Source organism: Nansenia antarctica, assembly GCF_963989245.1.
Source record: "Nansenia antarctica genome assembly, chromosome: 2".
In the NCBI taxonomy this organism is placed as follows: domain Eukaryota; kingdom Metazoa; phylum Chordata; class Actinopteri; order Argentiniformes; family Microstomatidae; genus Nansenia; species Nansenia antarctica.
The window spans coordinates 74,642,480-74,666,385 of NC_137675.1; the positions used below are offsets into that span (position 1 = coordinate 74,642,480).

A 23,906-nucleotide genomic window follows, 5' to 3' on the forward strand; every position below is an offset into this window, starting at 1 on the left:
AACATGACGATTCATCAAAGACCTTCTTCAGATATGAGCATCAACGAGACAGTCGTTTCTTTGAGATCTCCTACTCTTTATGAGACTAAAACATCAATGCATTTACTGTGCTCATCCAAGGGTGAACATAAACACTAGGAGACATGACAGTTAGGATCACTGTTGCATTTTATTAACAACAATCGTAGAAAATATGCTTCTGAAGTGCAGCGTTGCAAGAAACATCTTGCATCAAACCCTGTACGGTGTACACATTTCAAGGACATACTTCCTCCATGTAAAAGAAATAGGAATAAAATTCCTACACCAAGCAGAAGTATGAAACAAATGACAGATGAGTGGATCAAGAACAGCCCTGAGTATTGGATTGCATTGGTGGTTTCATATAGTGTTGTTATGCAAACAGGCAGCACAGTGACGTTCTGTTCAAGACCACATGATAGTAATAAAGACGTTGGCCTGGATTAAGAAGAGAGACAGCATTTGGCACAGGCCAATCTGGGCTCAACAGAACAACGCAATGTCAGATATGTATGATGGTAAACTGAGGAAATACCTAGACATTGCAAAAATAGATTCATACAATTGAAATCCCTGCTGATTCAAGCTTGATCAAAATTATTGCAAGAGGCCATTGGACTAAAAAAATAAAAATCCATGCAAGCTGCTTCATTAAAGGCATAATCATCATAACCAACTCTCACGCATACAAATATTTATGTAACTTTTGATTGTTTCTGTACTTAATCCCATTTTGAAACAGGACAAATAAATTACAGATTGTGCCTTTTGACCATCGCCAGCTCCTCATTAATTCCCCTCTATCCCCCCCTCCCCGACCCCTGCACCCCCCCTCTGCTGCCCCCATCAGGGCATGAAAAGCTGAGGCTGCATGCTGATGAAGGTGAAGTTGTAAAAGAGGGGCAGACCCTGGTGGGCCGTGCTGTTGAACAGGTCCCAGGAGAATGGAGGGAGGCCACCCTGTGTGGTGGGACCATTCACTGCCTCCGCCCTGAACTGCTGGGCCATGTGGAAATCTGTAACCTGCAGGAGGAGAAAGAGAGAGAGAGAGAGAGAGAGAGAGAGAGAGAGAGAGAGAGAGAGAGAGAGAGAGAGAGGGGAGAGGATAGGTGAGAGACATAAGGTGTCGAGACGAGAAGTCAAGAGAGAAAAGACGGGCAGAGAGAGAAAGAGAGAAAGAAATAAAGAGAAAAGACAGAGAAGGTGTCAGTGGTGCATGATGGACCAAACAGTTCTCCATCGTGCACACAGTGAATATACAATGATCTTTGGTTACATCTTTCTGGTACAAGTCTTACCTTAGTGTCATAGCATCCTCCTGGACTGGGATCTTTCAACTGCAGATCGTTACGACAGCAGATGGACTTGCACGGGTCACCCTTAGAGTAGGGGTCATTTTTGTAGTCTGAAAGAGAGCAGAACACTGTAAACAACAACTAAAACTGAACATGGAGAAAACAGAGATAGGGGAAGGAATAGAACAGGAGAGGCTAGTGGTGGTAGAAATCGGAGGACGGGCTCATTGTAAGACACACCGTTGTATCTCATGATGTGCTTCAGGGAGTTCAGATCTTTGACCCCAGCCTGGTCCCGACGGAAGATCTTGGCCCGGGGGCAGAGATCATAGGAGAAGTCGTCCCCGTACTTCTCCCACATCTTTGAATAGCCACTCTGTCCGTAGATGCTAGGGTGAAAAGGCACGTTATAGGAGGGCCAGTAACCTGAGGAAAGATAGATGGGGATGAGAGAGAGAGAGAGAGAGAGAGAGAGAGAGGTTTAAAGTCTTGCTTCATTATGTCGTTCTCAAAAGAATTTACGTTGTCTGAAATTTAGAGCTAAGACGTGCATCTGTTAGCAGATGTCCATGTCAGTCAGTCAGTAGGTGGCTCACCCCTGCGCAGGGCCTGGGTCTGGTCAGAGTACTCCACCAGGCCAGGGATCTGCTCCACCACAATCAGAGCCCCGTCTTGTATGTAGCGACCCAGCTCCACTTTGCTCATATCCAACACCATGTACTGGTTGTTATAGGTGCCTGGGAGGGAAGGACGGGGGAGGGAAGGACGGGGGAGGGAAGGACAGGGGGGGGGGCGGGGGGAGAGAGAGAGAGAGAGAGACAAAGAAGGAAACAAAAGAAAGAAATGTGTGTGAGAGACATAAGACTGTTTAGGGAAACACTAGTTTCCAATACAAAATATCATGAAAAGCAGACAGGAACTTTAACCCCCCCGCAAAAAAGGAAAAATACACCAAAGAATCATGCTACTGTACATCCTCAGTCCCTTCCTTTCTCACCAGAGTTGTATCTGGAGAAGGTCTTGGCCCACTGCTCCCCGGTGTTGGCCAGGGCGTGGGCCAGACGCACCCTCTGCCAGGCAAACAGGCTGTGGGGCGTCACCTGGGAGAACAGGGTCTTGTTGAACACGTTGTTGGTGGTCTGGGTCATCATCAGCCCACTGCCCAGAAGGTAGAAGTCATCCAGGGACATCAGGAAGCCTGGGGGTGTGGGAAATGGGATAGAGGTGGGGGTGGGGTGAGTTCTGTGGTTTTGAAGTGGTGAATTAAGTAATGTGTTAATGACATTGACACATTACATACATGTTTACATGTTTAGTAGCGAAATAAACATGGAAATACAACTGAGCAAATATTGGTTCTATTCCACCAAACACTTCCAAAATTCTGAAAAACTCTTGAGCCATAGACAGATTGTGAGTATTTCTACTGCCTCTACTACAGTGGCCTCATCTCAGTGCCGAAACCAACGACAATAATTTGCTCTTAACAGTGCCTACCAGGGTAGCTACTGAAGGACAGCTTTCCCGTGGCCGTGTGGGGTTCACTGAGGTAGAAGTCCCAGTGTTTGTAAATGCGCATGGTGGCAGCATAGGTGTACCAGCTAGAGTGGGCAAACAGGAGGTTCTCAAACCCAGGCAGCACCTGGGGAAAGAGACGGATGGTACTGAGCTATATAATAACACACCACAAATAGAAGAAAAAAAATCTATCTGTAAGATTATGTAAAGGAAAAGCCATTCTGAATTCCATTGAATTGAGTTCAATCATAATGATCCCACTGATATGAAACATCAGTTACGTTTTAGTTTACTCCATTTGATATTTCAAGTATTCTCTCCAATGGAACTGATCTTTAACAAGAGTGAAACGTCATGACCTCTAACCTTAATTAGGGCAGAGCAGTGGCCCATTCCAGGTAGTTTATAATCATAGCCAAGAGGAGGCGTGGTGCCAGGGAGCAGGGCTGGGATCAGGTCTAGCAGATCTCCCACTGCATTCAAGAACTGGACAGCGAACAGGGACAGAGGCTGTAGGGGAAAACATCCGTCAAACAAGGGGTTAACATCGCACCACTCGCAGCAGATCAAATGTATATTTTCTATCCAATTCTATTCTATCTTTTGTTCTACTCAAACAAAAGGTACAGACATACACTTATCAAAAGGTATCCATCAATGCATTCTTCACACACACACACACACACACACACACACACACACACACACACACACACAATGTATTGGTTGAAATTGAATGGGGATATCAGCACACCTGTTTCCCATGCATCTTTGCCCAGTGAGCGACTCCTGCCTGGAGGCCGTCCATCTGGGACACGATGAAGCCTGTGTGACGCCACAGAGGATCACTGGTCTTGTTCAGCTTCACCTGTTGCCTGGTCCAGGTGTCCTGCTTCCTAACAGAGGCACAGAGCAGGACAAGACACACCGTCAGACACACTACCTGCCTCCCATCTCTGTGTATCTGTCACTCCATTTATTGTATGTTGTGTTTTGTAATGTGAAAATGTCTTTTACACTTTTACAAAAGCAATTTTCCCCTATCAAACTTTTCTGAATCAGAGTCTGAATGTTCCCTGAAGTATGCACTCCCCTACAGAGATTCAAAGGCCTAGGAGAAGTAGTAACACCACATGCTTACACCAACCCCATCATTTTAAATCCAAGTGGGGTGAACTACAACACTAAGTGCACACTTCAGGGAAGTGAGTGGCAGAATTGGGACACAGTGTCTCAAAGAAAACGTGAGGTGTGTTGGGACCAGGGAGATGATGCCCTTTCACTTTTTTTGTTGTTGTTGTTATTATCACCAAAAACTGAGGCCGTGAGCATTGCCAATGTTTATTTTGTTCTTATAAAAAAAAAAAAAGTTGTTATGTATGTTGATGTTTTTCTCCTTTGTTATATGTTCTGTGATGTTATGTTGATGTCATTCTTCTTTGTTATATGTTTTTATGATGATTTCTTGTATATCTTCTGTTTGGACCCCAGGAAGAGTAGCTGATCATTTGCATCAGCTAATGGGGATTGAAATAAATCAAATCAAATCAAACTAACGGCTGTCACGATATCGGATGAAAGAACACTTACTTCATGAAGCCGTTCACCGCACGTAAGACTTTTGGGTTCTCAATCAGTTGAGGATACATGTTGGCATAGTGACTGATCATTTGTCTGATGGGAAAACAAAAACAAAAACAATATACCATTAAAACAGTTCACTTAAAATGTTACCTAAGGTTGATAACTGCAATATTAGGGATACTAACTCAGCTGTGAGGAAGCCCTCAAGGTACCCCGCGAGGAAGTAGGTGACATCGTCAGGTTCGGGGGTCTCCCCATACCCAGCACGTATCTCCAGGACACTCCAGCCCGTGTGAGATAGGGTGTCGTTCCAGTATCCATACGCATCCCCCTCTTTCTCCAGTACGCCCTCTTTCAGTTGGGCAGTCTTGTGTGTGGCGTCCCAGTACACTGTGGCTGCTGTTATTTCTGTGATGCAAGCGGTAAGCACAAATATATCACATTATCACATAAACATAACAGGAGTACCTACTTTTTTTTTTTTTTTACTGTCATTGAGCAATAGCTCTCTCTTTCACACCAGACTGCCAACCCAGGAATTCACAGGTTTTTTTCCCACTCTGAATGGGGGATATGCAGGTAAATCATTTTTATTAAACAGTCAAACAGTTCTGAGTCTTGATGAACATGAATGAATTTGACATGTCTGTTCTCAAGGAGAACACTGAATAAAGACAGGCTTGTCTGAAAGAGACAGGCTTAGAGAGCTATTGAAAGTATTTAACTGTGGTTATTCCATGTCAGTCACACTCACTGCATGAGAAAGACGTATCAACACCAATATAAAGTCACTTCACATACTGATTTCGGCTACATGCTTCGTTAGGCTACTTACTGTCAGCACTGACGAAGGTCGCAGCCACATGGAAGAACACAAAAAGCCATAGCCTCTTCTCAATAACCATTTTGATGTTGTACATGCAATGTCTTTGTCTTGAAAACGTATTAAGAGAGGAATGTTAAAGCAAAGTCCTACCACTGACAGTGACAGACATGCTAGCACTAACCTCGGGTGTTACAAGAGAGGAACGTTAAAGCTAAATCCTACCACTAACAGTGACAGACATACTGGACCTCTAATCACATGAGGAAAACATTGGAGAACTGAAACTCAAGTACAGCTTCCTTATTGGTGGAATCGGTGCTTAACATGTTACGATTGGTTCATTTCCGTTTGAGGATTCTTCCAAAACAAGGACATGGAAAACTTTTTTTTTTTTTTTTTTATCAAATACTATTTACGCTCTCTGCCAGCTAGCATATATTGTTTATGTACCCTTTCGTTGTATATCGTTAAAAGGTAAAATGCCAAAACGTAACACCCCAGATGGGACTCGAACCCACAATCCCTGGCTTAGGAGGCCAGTGCCTTATCCATTAGGCCACTGGGGCGTGTGCGAGCATGAGTTGGGTGAGAGGTCATTTTATAATATCATATAGTAGCTTAGTTCTCCCTTTTGTACTGTCCTTATTGGCTACAGTCATGTATGTCCACTACTAGTCTCTCGTAAATATTTGTTTTCGTCACGAATCAATCCTATGCCGGTAACACCGGTTTATGAAGTGCAGGTGAAGTGTAGCAGGCTTGGCACCGCTTGAAAAGTAGCAAAGTTAGATGAAGAGTCCAGTCAACAAACGGATTGACAGAGATATTCTTCTAGTCTATGAGAATGAAGATTTGTACATTTAGCTTCCAGAAGCAACTTTATTTTTAGAATATGATAATAAAGAATTACCATTTGTCCTTCTTTTACACATTCAACTCCAAAAATGACCTTCAGCGAGAATAATGATGTAACATAATCAACAAAAAGATAAACAAAGAAAACCCCAACACACAATTAAACACCCATAAGAAATAAAAAAGTACAATATCTTCACAAAGTCTTCATTTTGGATATGCTTCAGCCGTACGTTCTTCGTAATTCCCTTGCATCGACCTAAGGCCTCACAATGGATACAGTATGAATGAGAAACCCACACAAAAAGTCTAGTGCACACTTTAGGAGAAGAAACTAAAATATAGGTAGCCTATGTTTTTTTAAGGTTCACTTGGGTTGTGGACTTGGGCAATGCAGTTGACCCAATAAAAGTCTTCATACAATCTGTAATTGACACATCTTGAAACATAATAAATAATATAATATCGGTCCCTTTGATTAAATTACATTCCAGTTAGGAAAGATCATTGTCATCTACTGCACTACTGTGATGATTTGTGAACTTGTGACACTGCGTATGTTCACAACATAGGCCTACAGATAATCAACACAGCACCACATCAACTGTAGTGTCAGGTGCAGCAAAGACACAGAGTAACGTTTCACAATGATAACAAAGACAACTCGGCCATAAATACAGAGAATTTGGCCATTGAGGGACACCTCATAATTCCATGGCAGCCATGTTAGGTTAGCTCCTCATGGGGAATATTGACCAATCACAGTTCATAGAATCATAGGTTACTCTTTGATAGAACTTTCAGAATTTTAAACATAGCTAATGGAACGGCTAGAATCAAAACTAGAATCCAAATACTCATAAGTATTCATGAAGGGGTAAATGGAATGCTGAAAGGCGCTAACATGGCGCCAAGTGTAAAAAGTGGCCAAACTCTCTGTATATACTGTACGGCTCTTGGTGTAACAACATAACCACACTGTGCAATAATACCATGAAGGTCCCTCAAAATGGCCAAACAATTTTAAATGCTGGTTGGACTAAACATTGCTCTTAACTGAGTTCTTTCTACATCAGAACTTCTCTCTCCTAATCTTTGCCTAATGGTGAGTTCACCCTCACCAACCATTTAAAATATGGCATAGCACATAAGGATGCAGAAAGAAAGTTTACGGCAGGAATGTTATTATTATAATGCTGCTTAATATGATGGAAAAGTCTCTTTGAGCATAATCTCCCCCCAATGATTACTGCATGTTTTTAGCGTTCAAATAACATAAACCATTTTTGTCTGAGACCTGAACTGGGGGGTATTCCATCAATGTCGCTAAAGAAAAATCTAGGCTTATTTTGATTGCGAGACTTATCAAAAATAAGACTGGATTTTTCTTTAGCAACATTGATGGAATATCCCCTGTCCACTTGTTGAGAGTGGACTGTCTCCTACCGATATACAAATCAGACAGAAAGGCACCCACATTCATACAGCCCATTACTGGAGCATCAGCACCCCCTATATCTTTAAAATAAAAATACACTTTGCCAGTTAATTCTGTAACATACATTTTGCACTCATTCAGCAATGATAAAGCATTCAATGTAAAGGGCAATATCACCCACTACTAGTGTTTTAGATTTGTGTTTGGGTGCATACAAATGGGGTCGGTATAAGTTGAGACGTAACAGAAACAATGTAGCCCCTTGAAGTAATCGTAATGCCTGTAAGATGCAGTAGTAAAATTCCATTGGTTACAGTAGATTGCATTATGTAATTACAGTACATACTGTAAACAGATAGTTAAGATTGAATAGCAGCACTTCACAGTAGTATTATTCAGTGTGACGACTTGGTAACCATTTCCACAATGGGGCCATATTCAACTCATATTCAACTTCATTGCTAAATAAGAGTAGGGTGAGTGGCAGTTGGTAAACACATAGATCATAGAAGGTAGACCGATGCTCCAGAGGACAATCACACCATACATTCTCTCATTCATCATCTACGAGCTTTTCAGCACCGTTCTCCGCCTGCTGCCCAGCTCCCACCTCTTCCCCTCCTCCCTCCACCTCTTCCTCATCCTCCTCTTCTGTGTAGGAGTGTGACTGACTGCCGTAGTTGATCATGGTGCGGGAGAGGTCCACCTCGATGGGGAAGACGTCTGCCTCCTTCAGCACGGCGTAGCACTCGTCATAGTAGCGCGACATGCCCGACACAAAGCGCTGCAGCTGAAACACTATGTCCTGGACTGGAGGGAGGGTAGAGAGAGAGGGGGGGTTAATAAATGTATCCCTTCAGACAGCCAGATAGATAGCCAGACAGCTATACAGATAGATAGATAGATAGATAGATAGATAGATAGATAGATAGATAGATAGATAGATAGATAGATAGATAGATAGATAGATAGACAGACAGACAGTCATAGATAGACAGACAGTCATAGACAGACAGACAGTCATATAGACATATAGATAGATACAGACAGACAGCCATATAGATAGCCAGACAGACAGACAGTCATATAGACATATAGATAGATACAGACAGACAGCCATATAGATAGATAGATAGATAGATAGATAGATAGATAGATAGATATAGATAGCCAGACAGTCATATAGACAGACAGCGAGACAACAGACCATGTTTTTGGTCCAGTAGCTCAATCTTCTCCAGAACGTCCTTCCTCATCTTGGCGAATCGGGCTCGTGCTTCCTGTCGACAGCGCAGCACCAGACGGTACTCATAGTTACCAGTGCTGACACGATACATGGGCTCTCCCATCGCCTGTGGGAACACACACATGCACAATGAAAACATAGACAAAGCATAAAATAGCTAGAGCGGATCCAGTTTGTTGTCGTGTGATCAACCAATGCCATAAATTGGTCATTAATTTTCTGTTTCACAGTATCCTAAGTGTCTGATATACACAGCATACAACACAAGTGTTTATGGTGTACAGCTCTTCAGTTCAGGCAGGGCAGAGGTAGCTAGCTACTCACAATGCAGCTGTATTCTTCATCATCCATCTCCTTCACTTTCAGGCAGTAAGACTGAAACACAAAATGGATGTTGCTCCAATGATGAACACTCCTTGAAAGCTTGCTACATACTCCCAGTCCCTTGTATACAGGGAATGTCTTTTTGTTGATAACAGGTTAACTGGTATTTAGCTCATGAAAGGATGGTAATCTTCTTTAACATAGAGGTCTGCTCTTACCAGGTATTCAAACTTGACGTCCAGGTATTTGCGGATAGTGAGTTTGGTGTCTGGTATGGCCTTATGAAGGTAGGTGTTCAGATCATGGAGCATCTACAGAACAGGAGACAGAGAAAACAAGAGGACATGATTAGTCAGAGTTTCAACCGATAGTTGATATGACAACGTGCAAGTCCATGTGTAGACGTGTACCGCAGTTGGTTCACCACCAGAAATGACAGTGTAGACAGTGTGTGTTCTGTGGGTATATTTATTTATGTGCATGTAAGAAAGTTTAGGGTTTGGACTCACAGGCTTGATGGTCTTCAGTAGCTGGATGCCAAATTTCTCAATGTTGCGATGGGCTTCAGCAAACTTCACAAAAGCCTCGCTGGCAGCAGCCTGAGGCTCCCGTACCCCAATTACAGAAAACACATCCCCAAATGCTGGGGGTTGAACAGGCAGGAGGGAGGAGGGGGGGGGGGGAGAGAGAAATACCACTCAGTCAAGTGTCTGATATACAGTATGTAGACGCAGTTGAGTGCAGTCTGTTCACTTTTGGCGGGAGGGACAGTAGATGGCGCTTGAGTGTGACTATAACAGGGAAGGTTGGTGGAGGTAGAGATCGAAGGACAGGCTCATTGCAATGCAGGATTGGTATCAAACACGTGTTCATACATTAAAATGAGACCCGCCACAATTTCTTCCACAGCCAACCTCCACTGAACTATAGCATAGTTTCGTTGTCTGTGGGTCTGCATTATGGTACGAGTTTAACATCCACATTTTTGGTGTAGTTTTGAAGCATGGCAACTGACCTCTGTGAGTCTGTGAGAGTTCAAAGAAGGCTCTGAGCAGTCTCTTTGTGTGCTCCATCAGCCCTACAAAAAGAGAAACACAGAAGGTTTACCATAGGGCATAGTGATGATAGAACACTGAATTTCAGGCAAATCTACCAAATTAATTTAACATGTCAATGACATCTTTACAACAGTGTCATCATAGTTACCTTTGTACAGCTCTGCAGTTTTCTCCAGCTCCTCCAGTCTCTTGACCAGCCCATCTAGAAAAATAAAGGCCTAATGTAAGAATAACTCCCTTCCTGCATGTCTAGATATGACTCATGATTTCAGTGATTGTTTTTTTTAAGTCATAACCAGAAAAAAATCCACAGGGGAACAGCCATCACATAGAGAGAGATGACAAAGGGTCTAGTGGTGTCTGCTGATGGCATTTGTCAAATGTCACCATTTTAATCAAAGGTTTTACTTATGATGACTGATGTATAGTTGATTCACTTACTTAGACAAATGACACTTATTGTAAGTTGCTTTGGATAAAAGTGTATGCTAATGTCATAAATGTAAATACCGAAAAGGATTACTGATGAATCGGGCTGAGCGTCACAAAACTAGAACGACTGTCTTCCAGGGTGTGCAATGAGGACAGAGAGGAGAGAGGGTAAATAATGCAGAGGAAGGTATAGGGTGGTAGACAGACAAAAGGACAGCCGTCTGTGTCTGTTCCCAGTCTCACCGTTGCACAGGATAGCTCTGCTGAGCCCCAGAGCGTCTGCTGTGCCACTACTCATGTTCTCCACCAGGCGGTGCTTCACCTTCTTCAGCACTGAAACACGAAACACACCATCACACCGTTTAACACCATCACACCGTTTAACACCATCACACCGTTTAACACCATCACACCGTTTAACACCATCACACCGTTTAACACCATCACACCGTTTAACACCATCACACCGTTTAACACCATCACACTGTTTAACACCATCACACTGTTTAACACCATCACACTGTTTAACACCATCACACTGTTTAACACCATCACACCGTTTAACACCATCACAGGCTTACTATCATGACATTTATTTACTCATTCTAAAATGTGATGAATTCCAAAATCTAAATCTCTTTCTCTATTCGCCGGTCTGTTCATCCTTTTCTCCTTTTTCTCCTTCATCAAAACACCACTCTAAGCAGGTCCAGTACCTATATCCAGTGACTTCCCCTGTTTGGGATCAGCCTGTAGTTTGTTGTAGTGGATTATTGCTTCTCCCTGCACAGACAAAAAAACAAACACGGATGAGATGCAATGATATTTTTCCCCCAGTAATTTCACTATTTCACAAAAACAATATTGTTGCATATTTGCCACAACACATTTATTTGCATTATCAAGAAGGGAAGATGTATTATATATATAGATCATCACCATCAACTAACAGTACTCTGAGACACTGCACACATTTGTGCAACTCCATTCAACACTGACGATTTCAACTCAATGGGCATGTCATGAAAAAATTAAGAGTCAGCACAGCCCGGGGGCAACAATAACACATTCTAATCCTTCAATACAGACAGTGATAGACTCTCCCCATCTCTCTAATCCAGGGTCCAGACCAGGGCTGAGGGGTAGTCATAGAGCTCACACAGCTGCCTTCCTGTGCGGTCACAATAGAGCCTTAAAACAACACTGCCACTCAGTGCGGGTGACGTAATGGCCCGTACTCCCAGTCTATTGTCCTAATCTCACTAGCTCCGCTAAACTATGCAAAGAGGTCCCCTTTGAATCACTGTCTAATAGTGGGGCAGCAACCTGTCTGACTGACTGGTCATTTACTGGCAAAGATACAGAACCTGGGAATATCCTCCTCTAATATCTGAAGTGAACTGTGAGTAGCTTCGCCCATTTGATAGCACTGTTTTATAGCAATTATGTTTAATATTAATATATGGTGTGCAGATACTATCTTTATTTATAGCAATTTTCTTTTTCACATGGTTTTGGATTGTGTAGTTGAACGATGAACTAGAGGACACACACTAACTGGTTCATAGTATTCACTCAGCAACTACGACAAGTGAATGTTGAGCTGTACTGACTGTGACTGTGACTGGGCAGACTGGGCAGACTGCATTCATCATTCAAAAATTAGTTCAAATTGAAGTTCATGATAACCAACCAACAGCTCACTTTGTCATACTTGACTCCACCAGTGTTGGTGTCGCTTGAATTTTAATTCAGTAAATTCAGGAAGCCATATTAAATTACAATTCAATGACGGCAAATTTGACTGTATTTTAATCGAGTTGTTCCCGACCCTGAACTCCATGACCTCTCACTGTACCTGGACGGCCTGGATCATCTTGGCCACCTCCACCTTAGTTTTACCCTTCACAGGCTTGCCGTTCACCCCTGTGATCTCATCGCCAGCTGCCAAAGTACCTTCCAGTGCAGCTGGGGTGTTGTCAAAGACCTGAGACCAGAGAGACAGAAACTTGGGTTGTAATGTGGGGAATCAATCCACTATTGTGGTACAGTACCAAGCTATGGAAAGTAAACTCAGCTTAGATTAAAAACAAATAATATAATAATATGAAGTTCAAGTTATTTGAATATTGGGTTTTGTATAACCCTGTAACTGACAAACATAATGAACAGAAACTGATCAAAGAGATTATCAATGATTTGTGTGGTGAAAGTTACCTGTACAATGTAGAGACAGGGGCAGTACTGCGCCCCACCCCCGATGCTGATCCCTATCAGGTTCTGAGCGTCCTTCTTCAGGGACACGGTCCCGGGGACTGTAGGGATGCCGCTGTTCATGAGACATATAACCACAACAACAGTCACATAATCACATAATCACAAAACAGAGGAACATAAAGAACAAAGAAATGTAATAAAGCTAATGAAGCATTTAACTTACAGTTTGTCTTCCTCCAACTCATAGTCCATGTCTGTGAACATACCAGGACTGTCAAACCTGGGTCGAATCTGTGGATGAGAAGAGTTTAAATCAGTATTCATATCTGTCTATGAGGGTATATGCAGTATGTGGGTTGCAACGGGGAAATGGATAAAATACATTATAATAATGGAGAAAGCTGGAATGTTGCAGTCAACTAATGAGTCATATTGGACAGTTATTTGGACATAAATGTCATATAGCTAGTGATAATATCAGTGTATTGACAGATCTGTAACTTACTATACCCACCAACCAACACCAGGGGGGTATTCCATCAACGTCGCTCTCGCGAGACTTATCAAAAATAAGCCTGGATTTTTTAATTTTTATTAATCTTGTGAGTTTTATCAAAATAAGCCTTGATTTTCCTGTAGCGGCGTTGACCTCCCTGGGGTCTCAATCGTTGCTTACACTCACACTACTCTGTGAGGTAGCTAGCTACCAGCTACTAGCAGACATGATTTCCTTCGCTTTTACAAGAGTCAGGTCATGTTTCGGATCATGTTTCGTGGATATAGCGATGATGATGTTATGCTATTGACAACATACTAGCTAGTGAGACTACAGCAAAAGTCGACTTCCGATGCAAACAGATGGACACCGTCTAACGTCAGCTAGAATCACATGATGATCTCTGGCTTGTCAGCTAGATAGCAGCAGGTGCATTGCAAATAAAGATGCGTGGCTTAGGCTATACAACTTTGCCGACACATACCTTTGATGGTCCGACACAGTCAATAACAGGCGCGTTGTAATCTTCACATGAACATTTATCTCATGCCTCTACCGGTTTTCAAAATGTATTTTCGTATTACAGAATGTTTCCTTTCTGCCACTTGATTTTCTGTTTACTTGGTTAGGCGTCGTCACTTCCGACAACTCACCGGAAGCTGCCAGATATGGATAGTTAGTCATCTAGTTAGTAGTTAGGTAGATAATTAGTGTAATAGAAAGAATTGAGATGTGGAGGCGAAACTAGACTACAGCTTTGACAAGCGCAATGATATTCACTTTATTAAATCATGCTGTACGTACGTGTGTATGGATTTGGTGTACGTGCGTGCGTACAAGGTATGGAGGGCGACGTTGATCACGTTGGATGTAGTGAATCATCAACAGATAAGATAAGAGGACCAGAGCACCATCAAAAACAATGGGTATAAAGGTGTTTCAAGTTCTTGTCTTGTCATCATCTAAGAATGGTAGGGATAGTACAGTATAACACACAATGACTCCTTGCCATTGTGTGGCACTTAAATTGACTTGATCATCAAGTCAGTGAGTCTCAGTCCTCCAATCAAGCCTATTTATCTATTTATATTTAAGCCTATCCCATTGTATAGTTTCAATGCAATTATATATTTTAATTGAATGGATCACTGTTGAGTATACCCCCCATCATCAAGTTAGTCAGTGATGTGTTTAAAAAGGTTTGGGTTCACACAAGGAGAGATCAAACCTGCTCACCTAAACCTTTACTCCCTCTGCCTCAGGTGAGACCGTTCTCTTGTACGACCTCAGTCCCTCTTGCAACTTGAGACCTCACAACAGCAGATCCTTTTCTTTGTCACCGGCAGCAGCAACTTGGCAATGGTAAGTGTCACACATTTCCATGCATTCAATCAATCTAAAATGAATGATGCCAAAGTTAATGGCATAGCATTTGTAGGCTAATCAGGAGACTATACATAACAAATTCCCTATATGTGATGTTCAAAGACATCAAATTCAATTTATGCCTATTTGCAGGAACTTGAGCTGAAGAACGTGGATCTGAGGCCTGGAGACCAGCTGAAAGTGAAGGGGAGGATTTTGGATGATGCTGAGAGGTACACTTAAAGACAAAATGAAAAAAGTAGAGGGAAAAACAACAAAACAAATACACATCACCATTTAATAAAAGCAGCAATCGAAGTCTAGGAGGAGGGGTAGCCCAGCTGATAAAGATGTGTCTTAATCCCTGCTTTAACAGCCCTTACTCACCATTTACACATAATATATTATATTCAGCTGTGTTATAAGTATATTGTAAAATGTAGTATGTATATTATAGTATGTAGATCCACCTTCCCTTATTCTAATATCAATTTTGGCTTTGTTATGGTTGTAATGTTTTCAATGTTTTCAATTAGTAATGTATGTTGTTGTTTGTCTCCTGTCTGTCTGTATTTTGTCATAATTGTATCTCTTATTATTTCTGCTGTTACTATTGTAATACTATGTTAGGACCCCCTTGAAAACGAGATGATACATCTCAAGGGGTTTTATCCTAATAAAAGAAATGTAAAACAAGAGAGCTCTAAAGCTTTAGATTAACTTGTAAGGGTCATGTCAAAGCAAAACACCAAATCTTTTGGAAAGGAGGAGAGAATTACCCCAAAATGTCAATTTTGGTTGTTTTTGGAAGTACAGTATAGATGAGAGGATACATATATGTTCTTGTAAGATTTCTGAAATAATGTGTCATGTGATAATTTATTCAAGATTCCAGATTGATCTGGGCTGTGATGCTGAAGACCTGGCGTTGCACTTTAACCCCCGTTTCCATGATGAATCTGATGGTGCTGTGCTTGTGTGCAACTCCATGAATGGAGGCTGCTGGGGTGACGAGGAGAGAGAGATCCACAATCCCCTTCAGAGGGGTTCAACTGTTAAGGTGTGAGGATGGATCTAGAGGAAGAGGTGTAATGGGGATGAAACAAAAAAGTTTAGGAAGTTTTGTTTGAAATGTTGTTTTATAAATCAATTAGATTCTGGGTTCCAAGATTATGACTTGAGAATGACGCTTGAGAATGTACAAATCAAACTGGTACTGTCTGGTACTGGTATCTATTAAAAAACAACAACAACAAAGCTGCAGAACCACCTGGTTAGTGTTTTAGGATTTGAAACTGCAGTAGATGGACTGTTGGCATAGTGTAGTATTAGTAGAGAGAAGTATTGGGTGTAAAGCAATTCAGTAAACAATGTGTGTACAAAAGGAGTAAATGTGTTGCAATTACTTGTGGAAACATGTCTGTTCTCTCTCTCTCTCTCTCCAGATTGTACTGAAGCTGACTGGAGACATGTTTGAGGTGGAGATGCCTGATGGACAGGAGGTACAGTTCCCCAACCGTGAGGGCTTAGATGTCATCAGCTACATCCGGGTCAAAGGGGACTTCAAGCTCACCTCTTTCAAAATCTGCTAAGAGACCCACCATATATTTGTGGAATTGTTGAGTCAGACCAATGAGTCAGAAAATGATTAATGGCCTTGATCAACTTATTATTGTTATACTTGTGTTACTGAACTGTTTGAAACATTGAATTCAATAAAAATGTGCCGTGAATAGCTGTGTTGACCATAGTCCCTCTTGCCAGTTTGTTTATATTCATAGTCCTGTAAATGGGTATTTCTATAGGACATTTAATTTGCTTATGTACAATGATATCAATTGATAATGAATATGTTAGTTAACTATATTTTAACATACACTTAACACATACGGGTAAGGCTCAGGGATAAGGTAGTATTTAGCCTAACCCTAACCCAACAATTGTAGTTATTTAGTCTGTTTTAAAACAGATCTGTATATGCAATATTAGATCCATTATCAGCTTCTATTGGTAAGAAAAAGCAAACAAAATGATTTAAAAGATTTATTAATAATTTGTTTCACTTATCAAAACTACAGTGAAAGCAGAAAAGGCATTTAAAAAAATCAATTGACAGGAAATAATGTTCAGTATAGGATATTCTCAACACTTAACTTTCATGTTTACTAACTGCAATACAAATAAAGAATGCCAATGCTATTACATTATCGTTATCCTATCCTTGAAATCTTAAATCTAAATCCATATAATTGAAATCTCATATGAAATAACATTAGAGAATAAAAAATAAAAGTCATTACTATGATTTGCAAATCCCTCAAAATGTCATGACAAAAGATTAAGAACAAAAAATAAGTGTCAAGACAAAACTTCATAAACCATACAATTCAAATGATTAAAGCATACAGTCTATAAAAGGTAATTGTATCAAAATTACATGTGAAATAATATTCTTTGAATGGAAAGGCATTGCATGAATTGGAAAGGTATTGAATAATTGCAAGGATTTTTTTTTTTTTTTCAAATACAGTTTGCTCACTTTCAATAATGTGTACATTTGATAATGCAAGATTTAAAAACAAAAATACACAAGGAAAATATATTGTAATCAAACAAACAATCTACGGGTTACATAGATAACTACATTTAAACTGCTTGATATTTGAAAAAAGGTGATCTTAATTAGAACATGATTGGTACTGTGCTTGCCTTGCCATCTATGCCAATCTATGAGCTGTTAAACGTCCCAAGCAAATGCACATTCCTGAGTGTCCTCCATTCAATCGGTTGAGTGTCCTCATGCGGTAGAGTGAGCCCCCGAATCAAACAAATACATATGTGCTATATCTGACGGGCTGGCATTTTGTTGTTTTTCTAATTACTGAATGTGGCTTTAACCAAATACAACAATTTTACATGTGCTTTTCTAAACTTTCAATAGCTTGCTCTTTTGTGTACAACCACCATCCTTCAGGAATTTTACCAGTGCCCTGAAATGTTTTGCCATAGTGCTTTTCCAGGTCACTTTTGAATCGACACACAAACCACTTCCAGTATGGCAGTTCAGAGAGATCTGGGGTGATGCTCCAGTCAGCGTACTCTGGACCACCAGTTCGGTAAGTTTTGTAGGGAATGCTCTTCTTTAACTTATGTGAGTAGAATCGTTTATCACTTGCAACTAAAGTTGTGCAGAAATTATTGCAAAGATCCTTTGTGCGCCTTTTGTGCCATCCATTGATTCCATTCAGGCGATGGAAAGGGACACTGTGATCAACAGAATCGTGATCCTCCACGGTGTTGGTGCAGATAGCTTTGCAGAAGGGACACTGTACCCAGCAGCAACTACAGAAGTGTTTGATCAGAATCTCATCAGGCCTCTCTCTGAACTGCTCCATCTTAAGGAGAGACAGTTTGCTGAAGCCTTTATACAGTTGTTCAATAATCTTACTGAGACGGCTTGTAACTACTTTCTCGAGAAAGTCAAAGTCATCAATGTCATCATAAGAAACACTACACACATGTCTCTCTGTAAATGTGAGCACATCTGAAAGTTTATCTGAGAATTTCTGCAACCACATGTTTGTGTCCCCTGTGTTGTTTTTGACTTCTTCTGTTGCTGAGTGAGCTGCATGTTTAACACACTCCTCCTTGTGCTTTATATCGTCCTTGATCATGGCAAGGAGTCTGGCATTATCTTCTTTGTGGATGTATCTCTCTACAGCTTCAGTTATGAATCCCTCAAAGTGTTTCCTTGGGTCATGAATGTAGTTCATGAACTTGTAAAAATCCTCCTCTTTTGCCAGTGATGTCAGGATGTGTTTCTCCATGTTAGTCCTGCACCCATTAAATGCTGGGAGATTGGCCTTCATTTCTCCAGCCAGAAGAATAGAAATCTTGTTGTAGACAGATTGTACAATAGATGGCTCTAGTTTTCTGCAGATGAGGTTACCCAGCACAGCTGTTGATGTTGAACCTTGGCAGTAGCCTTTGAAGACGCTGTAGTACTCTGGTCTCTTTTTCTCAAGATAATGAGAGGCCTGATTGGCTTTTCTGAATCTACTGTGAAGCTTAGAGAATGTACTTTCTGCAAGCTGAAAGACATAGAGTAAGAGATCAACACTGAACTCTTTCTTGAATATGTATCGGGGACAATTACATTCGTATTCAAATACCTTTCCCCTAACATAATCAGATATTTCTTGGATGTAACTGTCTTTGTAGCCAAATGTTTCAATTGGTTTCTCTTTAGTTATGCGCTCTATGTGCTTTGTGATATCTTGGATCAAGCATCTGATGGAGTCTTGATCATGTGATGTCAAGGCATTAGTATCCTCAAGTTGACTGTTGTTCTTTGACCATTGTGAAGGCCTTAACATGGCTGGGAGGCTCAGGAACGTGTTGACCAAATAACCTGATAAAGTCTTTCCTTTTGTTTGTTTGTTAATTTGAGCCCCTTGTGGACCTGCGTGATTTGGTTTTTGATGATTGTGCAGCATGACGTAGTCAGAATAGTCTCCTAGGGAGCATATCTTTGGATAATTTCTCTTCTCCCACTGCTCATTCACAAGTGAATCTTCATGGATGTCCGTGAGAATACATTTCGCATCCTTCCAAATATTAATGTCGTTGATTAATGGTACATCATGGGTTAGCTCCTGAACCCATGCTGACCACTCCTTATCGAATTCTCTCTTCAGATCCTCTTCTTCCATGGACTTGTGTTGTAGTTCAGATGCCAGCTCTTTGCTCTTTTTCAACAGTTTGCTTTCATACTCAGTCTTCCTTTTATCTAACCTTTTACGAACCTCCTTCTGCTGTATAAGTTCCTCTAACTTTCTTTGGGCTCCTTTTACAATGTCGTTGTGAAGGTCATTTACTTTGCACTCAAATTTCCCTCTCCACTGAATCAAGATCTCTTTATCTCTGCTTTCATCAAAGTAACATTTCATGGATTTGTCTACTTCCCCTTTGGTCTGCTTCATTTCTGCTTTAAGATGATTTTCGTCAACTAAATGTAGTTTTTCATTTTCGATTCTGTTGTGCAGTTTGTTTTCAGTGTCAGCCATGGCCAACCTGAGACTGAAGGTCCATTTTCCATACTCAGATTCAAGTTGTCTGTACACAGCAATTTCCTGAGTGTTTTTAAAACTGAACACAAAGTTTTCATTCAGCAGAGCATTCCACAAGTCTTGGATGCTAGATTTGAACTGTGAGAGCCTCATGCCACCTGATTTTGAGGCTTTGGAGAGGATTGTGTTCTTCAGTTCCTGGACATTCTCACTGTAGCATGGGTTTGGTGGGGCCATAGGTGGGCTGCCCTCCCACAGCTGGGCAAAGTACTTCACATCTTCTTGTATATCAAAGGCAATGACGTCATTGAAACACTCTGCATTGCACTTCTCTTCTTTGGCTGCTAACTGGGTCATCTCATCCAGTTTGTCTTGAAGTCTCCTCTTTCCCTCCATGTTTTTTTCCCCAGCTGTGATGTCCCCGACATTCTGGTGTACAAATACACAGCCAGGGGTCAGCCGGACCTGCTTCATCCTCATGAATGCCTGAACAGCAATCTGAAGAATGTCCTGCATCTCAGAAGGATTCTCTCCAAAGATGTTTATCAAAGTCATATTTCCCAAACCAATGACAAATGTTGCCAATTCATTGTCACGGTTGACTGTTGCCCTCCCTGCCAACTCAAGTGCTCTGAGTCCCTCTGTGTCAACAACAAGGACATAGTCGAACCTGAAGTCTTCTTTCATCTCATCTGTCACTTTCACTAGCTGCATGAAAGCACCTCTGGTGCACCTTCCAGCACTTACAGCAAACTGCAGTCCAAACATTGCATTCAGCATTGTCGATTTCCCAGTGCTTTGAATACCCAAAACAGAAAGCACAAATATTTGTTTGTCACCGAGTTTCTTTATGACTTCATCTAGAACTTGTGTGATCCATGTTAAAGGTACATGAGCTGCATCACCATCCATCAGTTCCATTGGATGTCCTGATATCATAAGATCTGCTGCCAACTTAGGAAGGTTAGGTAGGTCCTTTGTCTTTCCTTTGATGCACTTGGAAAGAGATGCCCCAGCTTCATACATCTGTCCCATTTCTCTCAGGATATGCTCCAGCCCAAAGGTTGCCTCACAGAGTTTCTCAGATATGTTTTCCAGCTGTTCTTGTTTTTTTGTCAGCTGCTCTGATTTATCATGTCTCTTTTTCAGAGCCAAGACTTCTGACCATTTTTCATTGTATTTGAAATGAAGGTCTGAAAGTTTGCCTGAAGAGCAGTCATCCAAGAGGATCCCTACCCACTTGAGAAAGTATGTTTTCTCTTTACCCGACAATGAGTGCAGTTTATTGACAAATATCCTCATGAATTCAGTACATGAAGATGCATGTTGTTTCTTCCGTATGTCCTCCATTTCTTGTTGTATGTTGCTCTTTTGCATCTCAAGGTTCCCTGACTGGGAATTAAAGGAGTTATCTCTCAGACGGTAAAGGTCTTTGTTTTTCTTGCACCAGTCATGCCACAGTTTCCCTTGGCAGGGGAGGAATTCCCGTTTGATTTCAGATGGATCTTTTCCCTTTAGCAAATTTGTCATCTCCAGCGCGGCAGCCTTTCCTGTTTGGCAGTCCTTATCGTCCTCATCCAATACGATACTCTTTTGTGATGACATTTGTTCTAGTGTGAAGGTGCAAGAAGATTTCACTAAACTCTCTCTGATGGTCCTTTTCAGTTCTTCAGATACATCAGACTGACTTCTGTCTTTCAGCCCTATTTTGTACTTTCCTTCACATACCTTGGATACAGCTGAACTATCCTCACATAGTAAAGATATGAGTGGCTTTGGAGAGTCGAAAAGGCCCTGCAGAACAACCATCCTTTTGTCATCCTCATCAAGATTTGGTAGAAGGACAATGTTCACTGCGGCCATTTCAACCAGAATATCACACTGTCTTTCATTGGCTATAGCATCACCATGGAGATTACAGAATGCAACACAGTCAGTGAAATCATCAGTGGACTTTCCAGAAGGGCAGTACCAGGCAATCTCCACAACACCATCCATTAGGATACGTGTTTTAGTGCTGCCAGGGCAGTGCCTGTGAAAAAATGTGTTGTGACGTGAGTTGATCAGGCTGTTCACCAACTGAGATTTAGAGGCGGACACAGAACCAAGCCTGAAGACTGAGACCATTGGTGTTTCAACTTTGTAAATGGGTAAGCTTTTGCTTGTCATTTCAGTTGATCCATCAGTTGACTTCCAGTTCTTCTTGATCTCCCGAAATGTCCATAGAGGGCATTCAATCTCCTGGGTGAAGGGATTTGGCACAAGCAAAGGCACGGCGTACTGACACATAGACAGCTTATTAACCATGTACTGCCGAAGGAAATGGTCAGAACAGTAAAAGACTGCCATCTGAATGTCCATTGGGTGAACATGGTCTTCTATCTGTGCTGTGTTATCAATGGCAGCCTCTTTGTTAAAGAGTGCATTGAAGGCACATCTTCCTTGTAAAAGGTTCTCTGTGTTTTTTCTTAGTTTTATGTCACACTGCTCATTTGTGTCTGCCCTGAAAGGAATGCACCTGGCTCTGTAGTCAAGCATCAACAATTTGTGTAGGAAGGTACAAGCCAACTCCCTCTCTGTTCTGACCCCCTGTTGTGGTTGTGAGGAGGGGCTGATGTTAAGGAAGTCTGCAGTGGTCAATTTATCTTGATATTTGCTTGTGAGTTGAAGTTTACCCATAAGATTGCTTACAACTAAATCGTTATGCTCCTTGAGTTTCATTGCTTCATTTTCTTTGGTAGAATTCTCTATTGACGCAGGTATTAATTCTTCTTCCTTGAAAGATCAAGATAACACACATATTTCAAACAAACATTCAAACTTGATGGGCCACTTTGCAATGTCACTAGAATGTTGGTGGCTAAATTTAGGAAACGTCTTCAGGTTGCAAGTTATAGTAACATAGCTAGTTCAAAACACTGTCTTGTGTTTAGTGTTCACTAACATAAAACGTTACCAGAAATTAATAGGGCATCAGACTAGAGGGGCAACATGTGGGAATTTCACTTCAATCAACTTTTGCAGGGATAAGGATTTTCTGTGGAGCCTAGACGTAAACGCTGACAAATTGCCATCACATTAAACCACTCCTGTCCTTAGCAGCCACTAAATGCACGTTGTGTGCAAATACAGTGGGGGAAATAAGTATTGAACACATCAACATTTTGTCCAGTAAATGTATTTCCAATGAGCCTATTCAAGTGAAATTTGCACCAGACTTTGGTAGTAACACAAACAATCCAGACAAAAAAAATCTAAACATTAAAGTCCATATGTAAATAAAGTTATGTGTAATAAAGTAAAATGTTGTTGTTGTTCTGTCATATGTTCTGATAATAGGGCTTTTTGAGGTACTGATTTAGCTCACAGCCCAGCTGTGTAATGACAATGGAAAATGTCTGGTACTCTGAAATAATCCAATACAAGTACATAACTACCCGGTACCAAATGGTATCTAATAGGCTCAAGTATACAACCACAGATTTGTGTAGGTAGTCAACATATACTTTTCTGGTTGATTAAAAGACATCAAAACACTTTCATTACAACTAGTATGTGACTACAATACAACCACCAAGTTGTAAGGTGGTAAGCAAAAAGACTAGCAAATAGATATGTGATCATTAAAATAGTTAGGCTAATTCATTATTAATTATTTACCTTATCCTCATCTGCAATTGCCTCATCATCCATGCTCACTGGTAGATTATGCCCTAAGTAATAGGAACAAGTGAAAAACATTTATATTAAAGCACATAAACACATATTTTTTAATGATTGTAGTAATTAATGTGAACCAATGAATAATTTAAAGTTGTAAGCATTTACTAACATACATATCTGTCTTTAAAACACACTAGTTTTTAGTATTACAGTAGTGGTTTGAGCCAAATTTTTATTTTATTTTATTTTTTATTTTTTACAAATTATATAAACATCATGAAAGAATGCAAGTGTTACTGGATTTTGAGTCTCTTGAGCATTTGGTGAATTGAAACAACCCTGATAACGTATTATCCTCCACTTGAAGAAGGAGATTACCAGACTCATTCGTCACAGTATCACTATCACCAATCAATGGAATTGTCAGATCAGGTTTCACTGAATTAAAAAAATATATATATACAAATTTGAGTATCTGCATTACCATAACAAAGTTATA

General features: G+C 40.9%; 4 protein-coding genes across 4 annotated transcripts; 1 reads left to right on the plus strand and 3 right to left on the minus strand.

Annotated features, from left to right (window-relative positions):
- Positions 1–867: 867 nt before the first annotated feature.
- Positions 868–5,488, minus strand: plbd1a (phospholipase B domain containing 1a; the record flags this gene model as incomplete). The annotated part of the gene is made up of 11 exons (XM_080524323.1): positions 5,254–5,488; positions 4,604–4,826; positions 4,425–4,508; positions 3,589–3,730; positions 3,201–3,344; positions 2,814–2,958; positions 2,314–2,514; positions 1,913–2,053; positions 1,557–1,742; positions 1,320–1,426; positions 868–1,044 (listed from the first exon to the last, which is right to left on the minus strand). Exons 1-11 carry the CDS (start codon positions 5,336–5,338, stop codon positions 868–870), a joined length of 1,635 nt encoding a protein of 544 aa, XP_080380449.1. The 5' UTR covers positions 5,339–5,488.
- A 635-nt stretch (positions 5,489–6,123) lies between these two features.
- pick1 (protein interacting with prkca 1) lies at positions 6,124–13,918 on the minus strand. The gene is made up of 13 exons (XM_080524324.1): positions 13,795–13,918; positions 13,038–13,105; positions 12,815–12,926; positions 12,456–12,584; positions 11,314–11,380; positions 10,841–10,930; positions 10,314–10,367; positions 10,123–10,185; positions 9,617–9,750; positions 9,326–9,418; positions 9,108–9,158; positions 8,745–8,889; positions 6,124–8,347 (listed from the first exon to the last, which is right to left on the minus strand). Exons 2-13 carry the CDS (start codon positions 13,076–13,078, stop codon positions 8,091–8,093), a joined length of 1,236 nt encoding a protein of 411 aa, XP_080380450.1. The 5' UTR covers positions 13,079–13,105; positions 13,795–13,918; the 3' UTR covers positions 6,124–8,090.
- A 360-nt stretch (positions 13,919–14,278) lies between these two features.
- Positions 14,279–16,267, plus strand: LOC308150602 (galectin-2-like; the record flags this gene model as incomplete). Its single annotated transcript, XM_080523417.1, has 5 exons — positions 14,279–14,290; positions 14,601–14,672; positions 14,829–14,908; positions 15,564–15,735; positions 16,121–16,267. The coding sequence occupies 5 exons, from the start codon at positions 14,279–14,281 to the stop codon at positions 16,265–16,267; spliced, it is 483 nt and encodes a 160-aa protein (XP_080379543.1).
- A 1,320-nt stretch (positions 16,268–17,587) lies between these two features.
- LOC308150603 (interferon-induced very large GTPase 1-like) lies at positions 17,588–22,423 on the minus strand (the record flags this gene model as incomplete). Its single annotated transcript, XM_080523418.1, has 2 exons — positions 17,588–18,766; positions 19,337–22,423. 2 exons carry the CDS (start codon positions 22,421–22,423, stop codon positions 17,588–17,590), a joined length of 4,266 nt encoding a protein of 1,421 aa, XP_080379544.1.
- Positions 22,424–23,906: the final 1,483 nt, after the last annotated feature.

What these genes read in the sequence shown, in the direction of transcription:
- pick1 (XM_080524324.1), bottom strand. Translation starts at nt 13,078, where the DNA reads ATGTTCACAGACATGGACTATGAGTTGGAGGAAGACAAACT. An exon ending in AGATGATCCAGGCCGTCCAG is followed by an intron (nt 11,381 to 12,455) that starts GTACAGTGAGAG and finishes TTGTCTGTGCAG; the next exon opens with GGAGAAGCAATAATCCACTA. An exon ending in AACTGCAGAGCTGTACAAAG is followed by an intron (nt 10,186 to 10,313) that starts GTAACTATGATG and finishes CTCTTTTTGTAG; the next exon opens with GGCTGATGGAGCACACAAAG.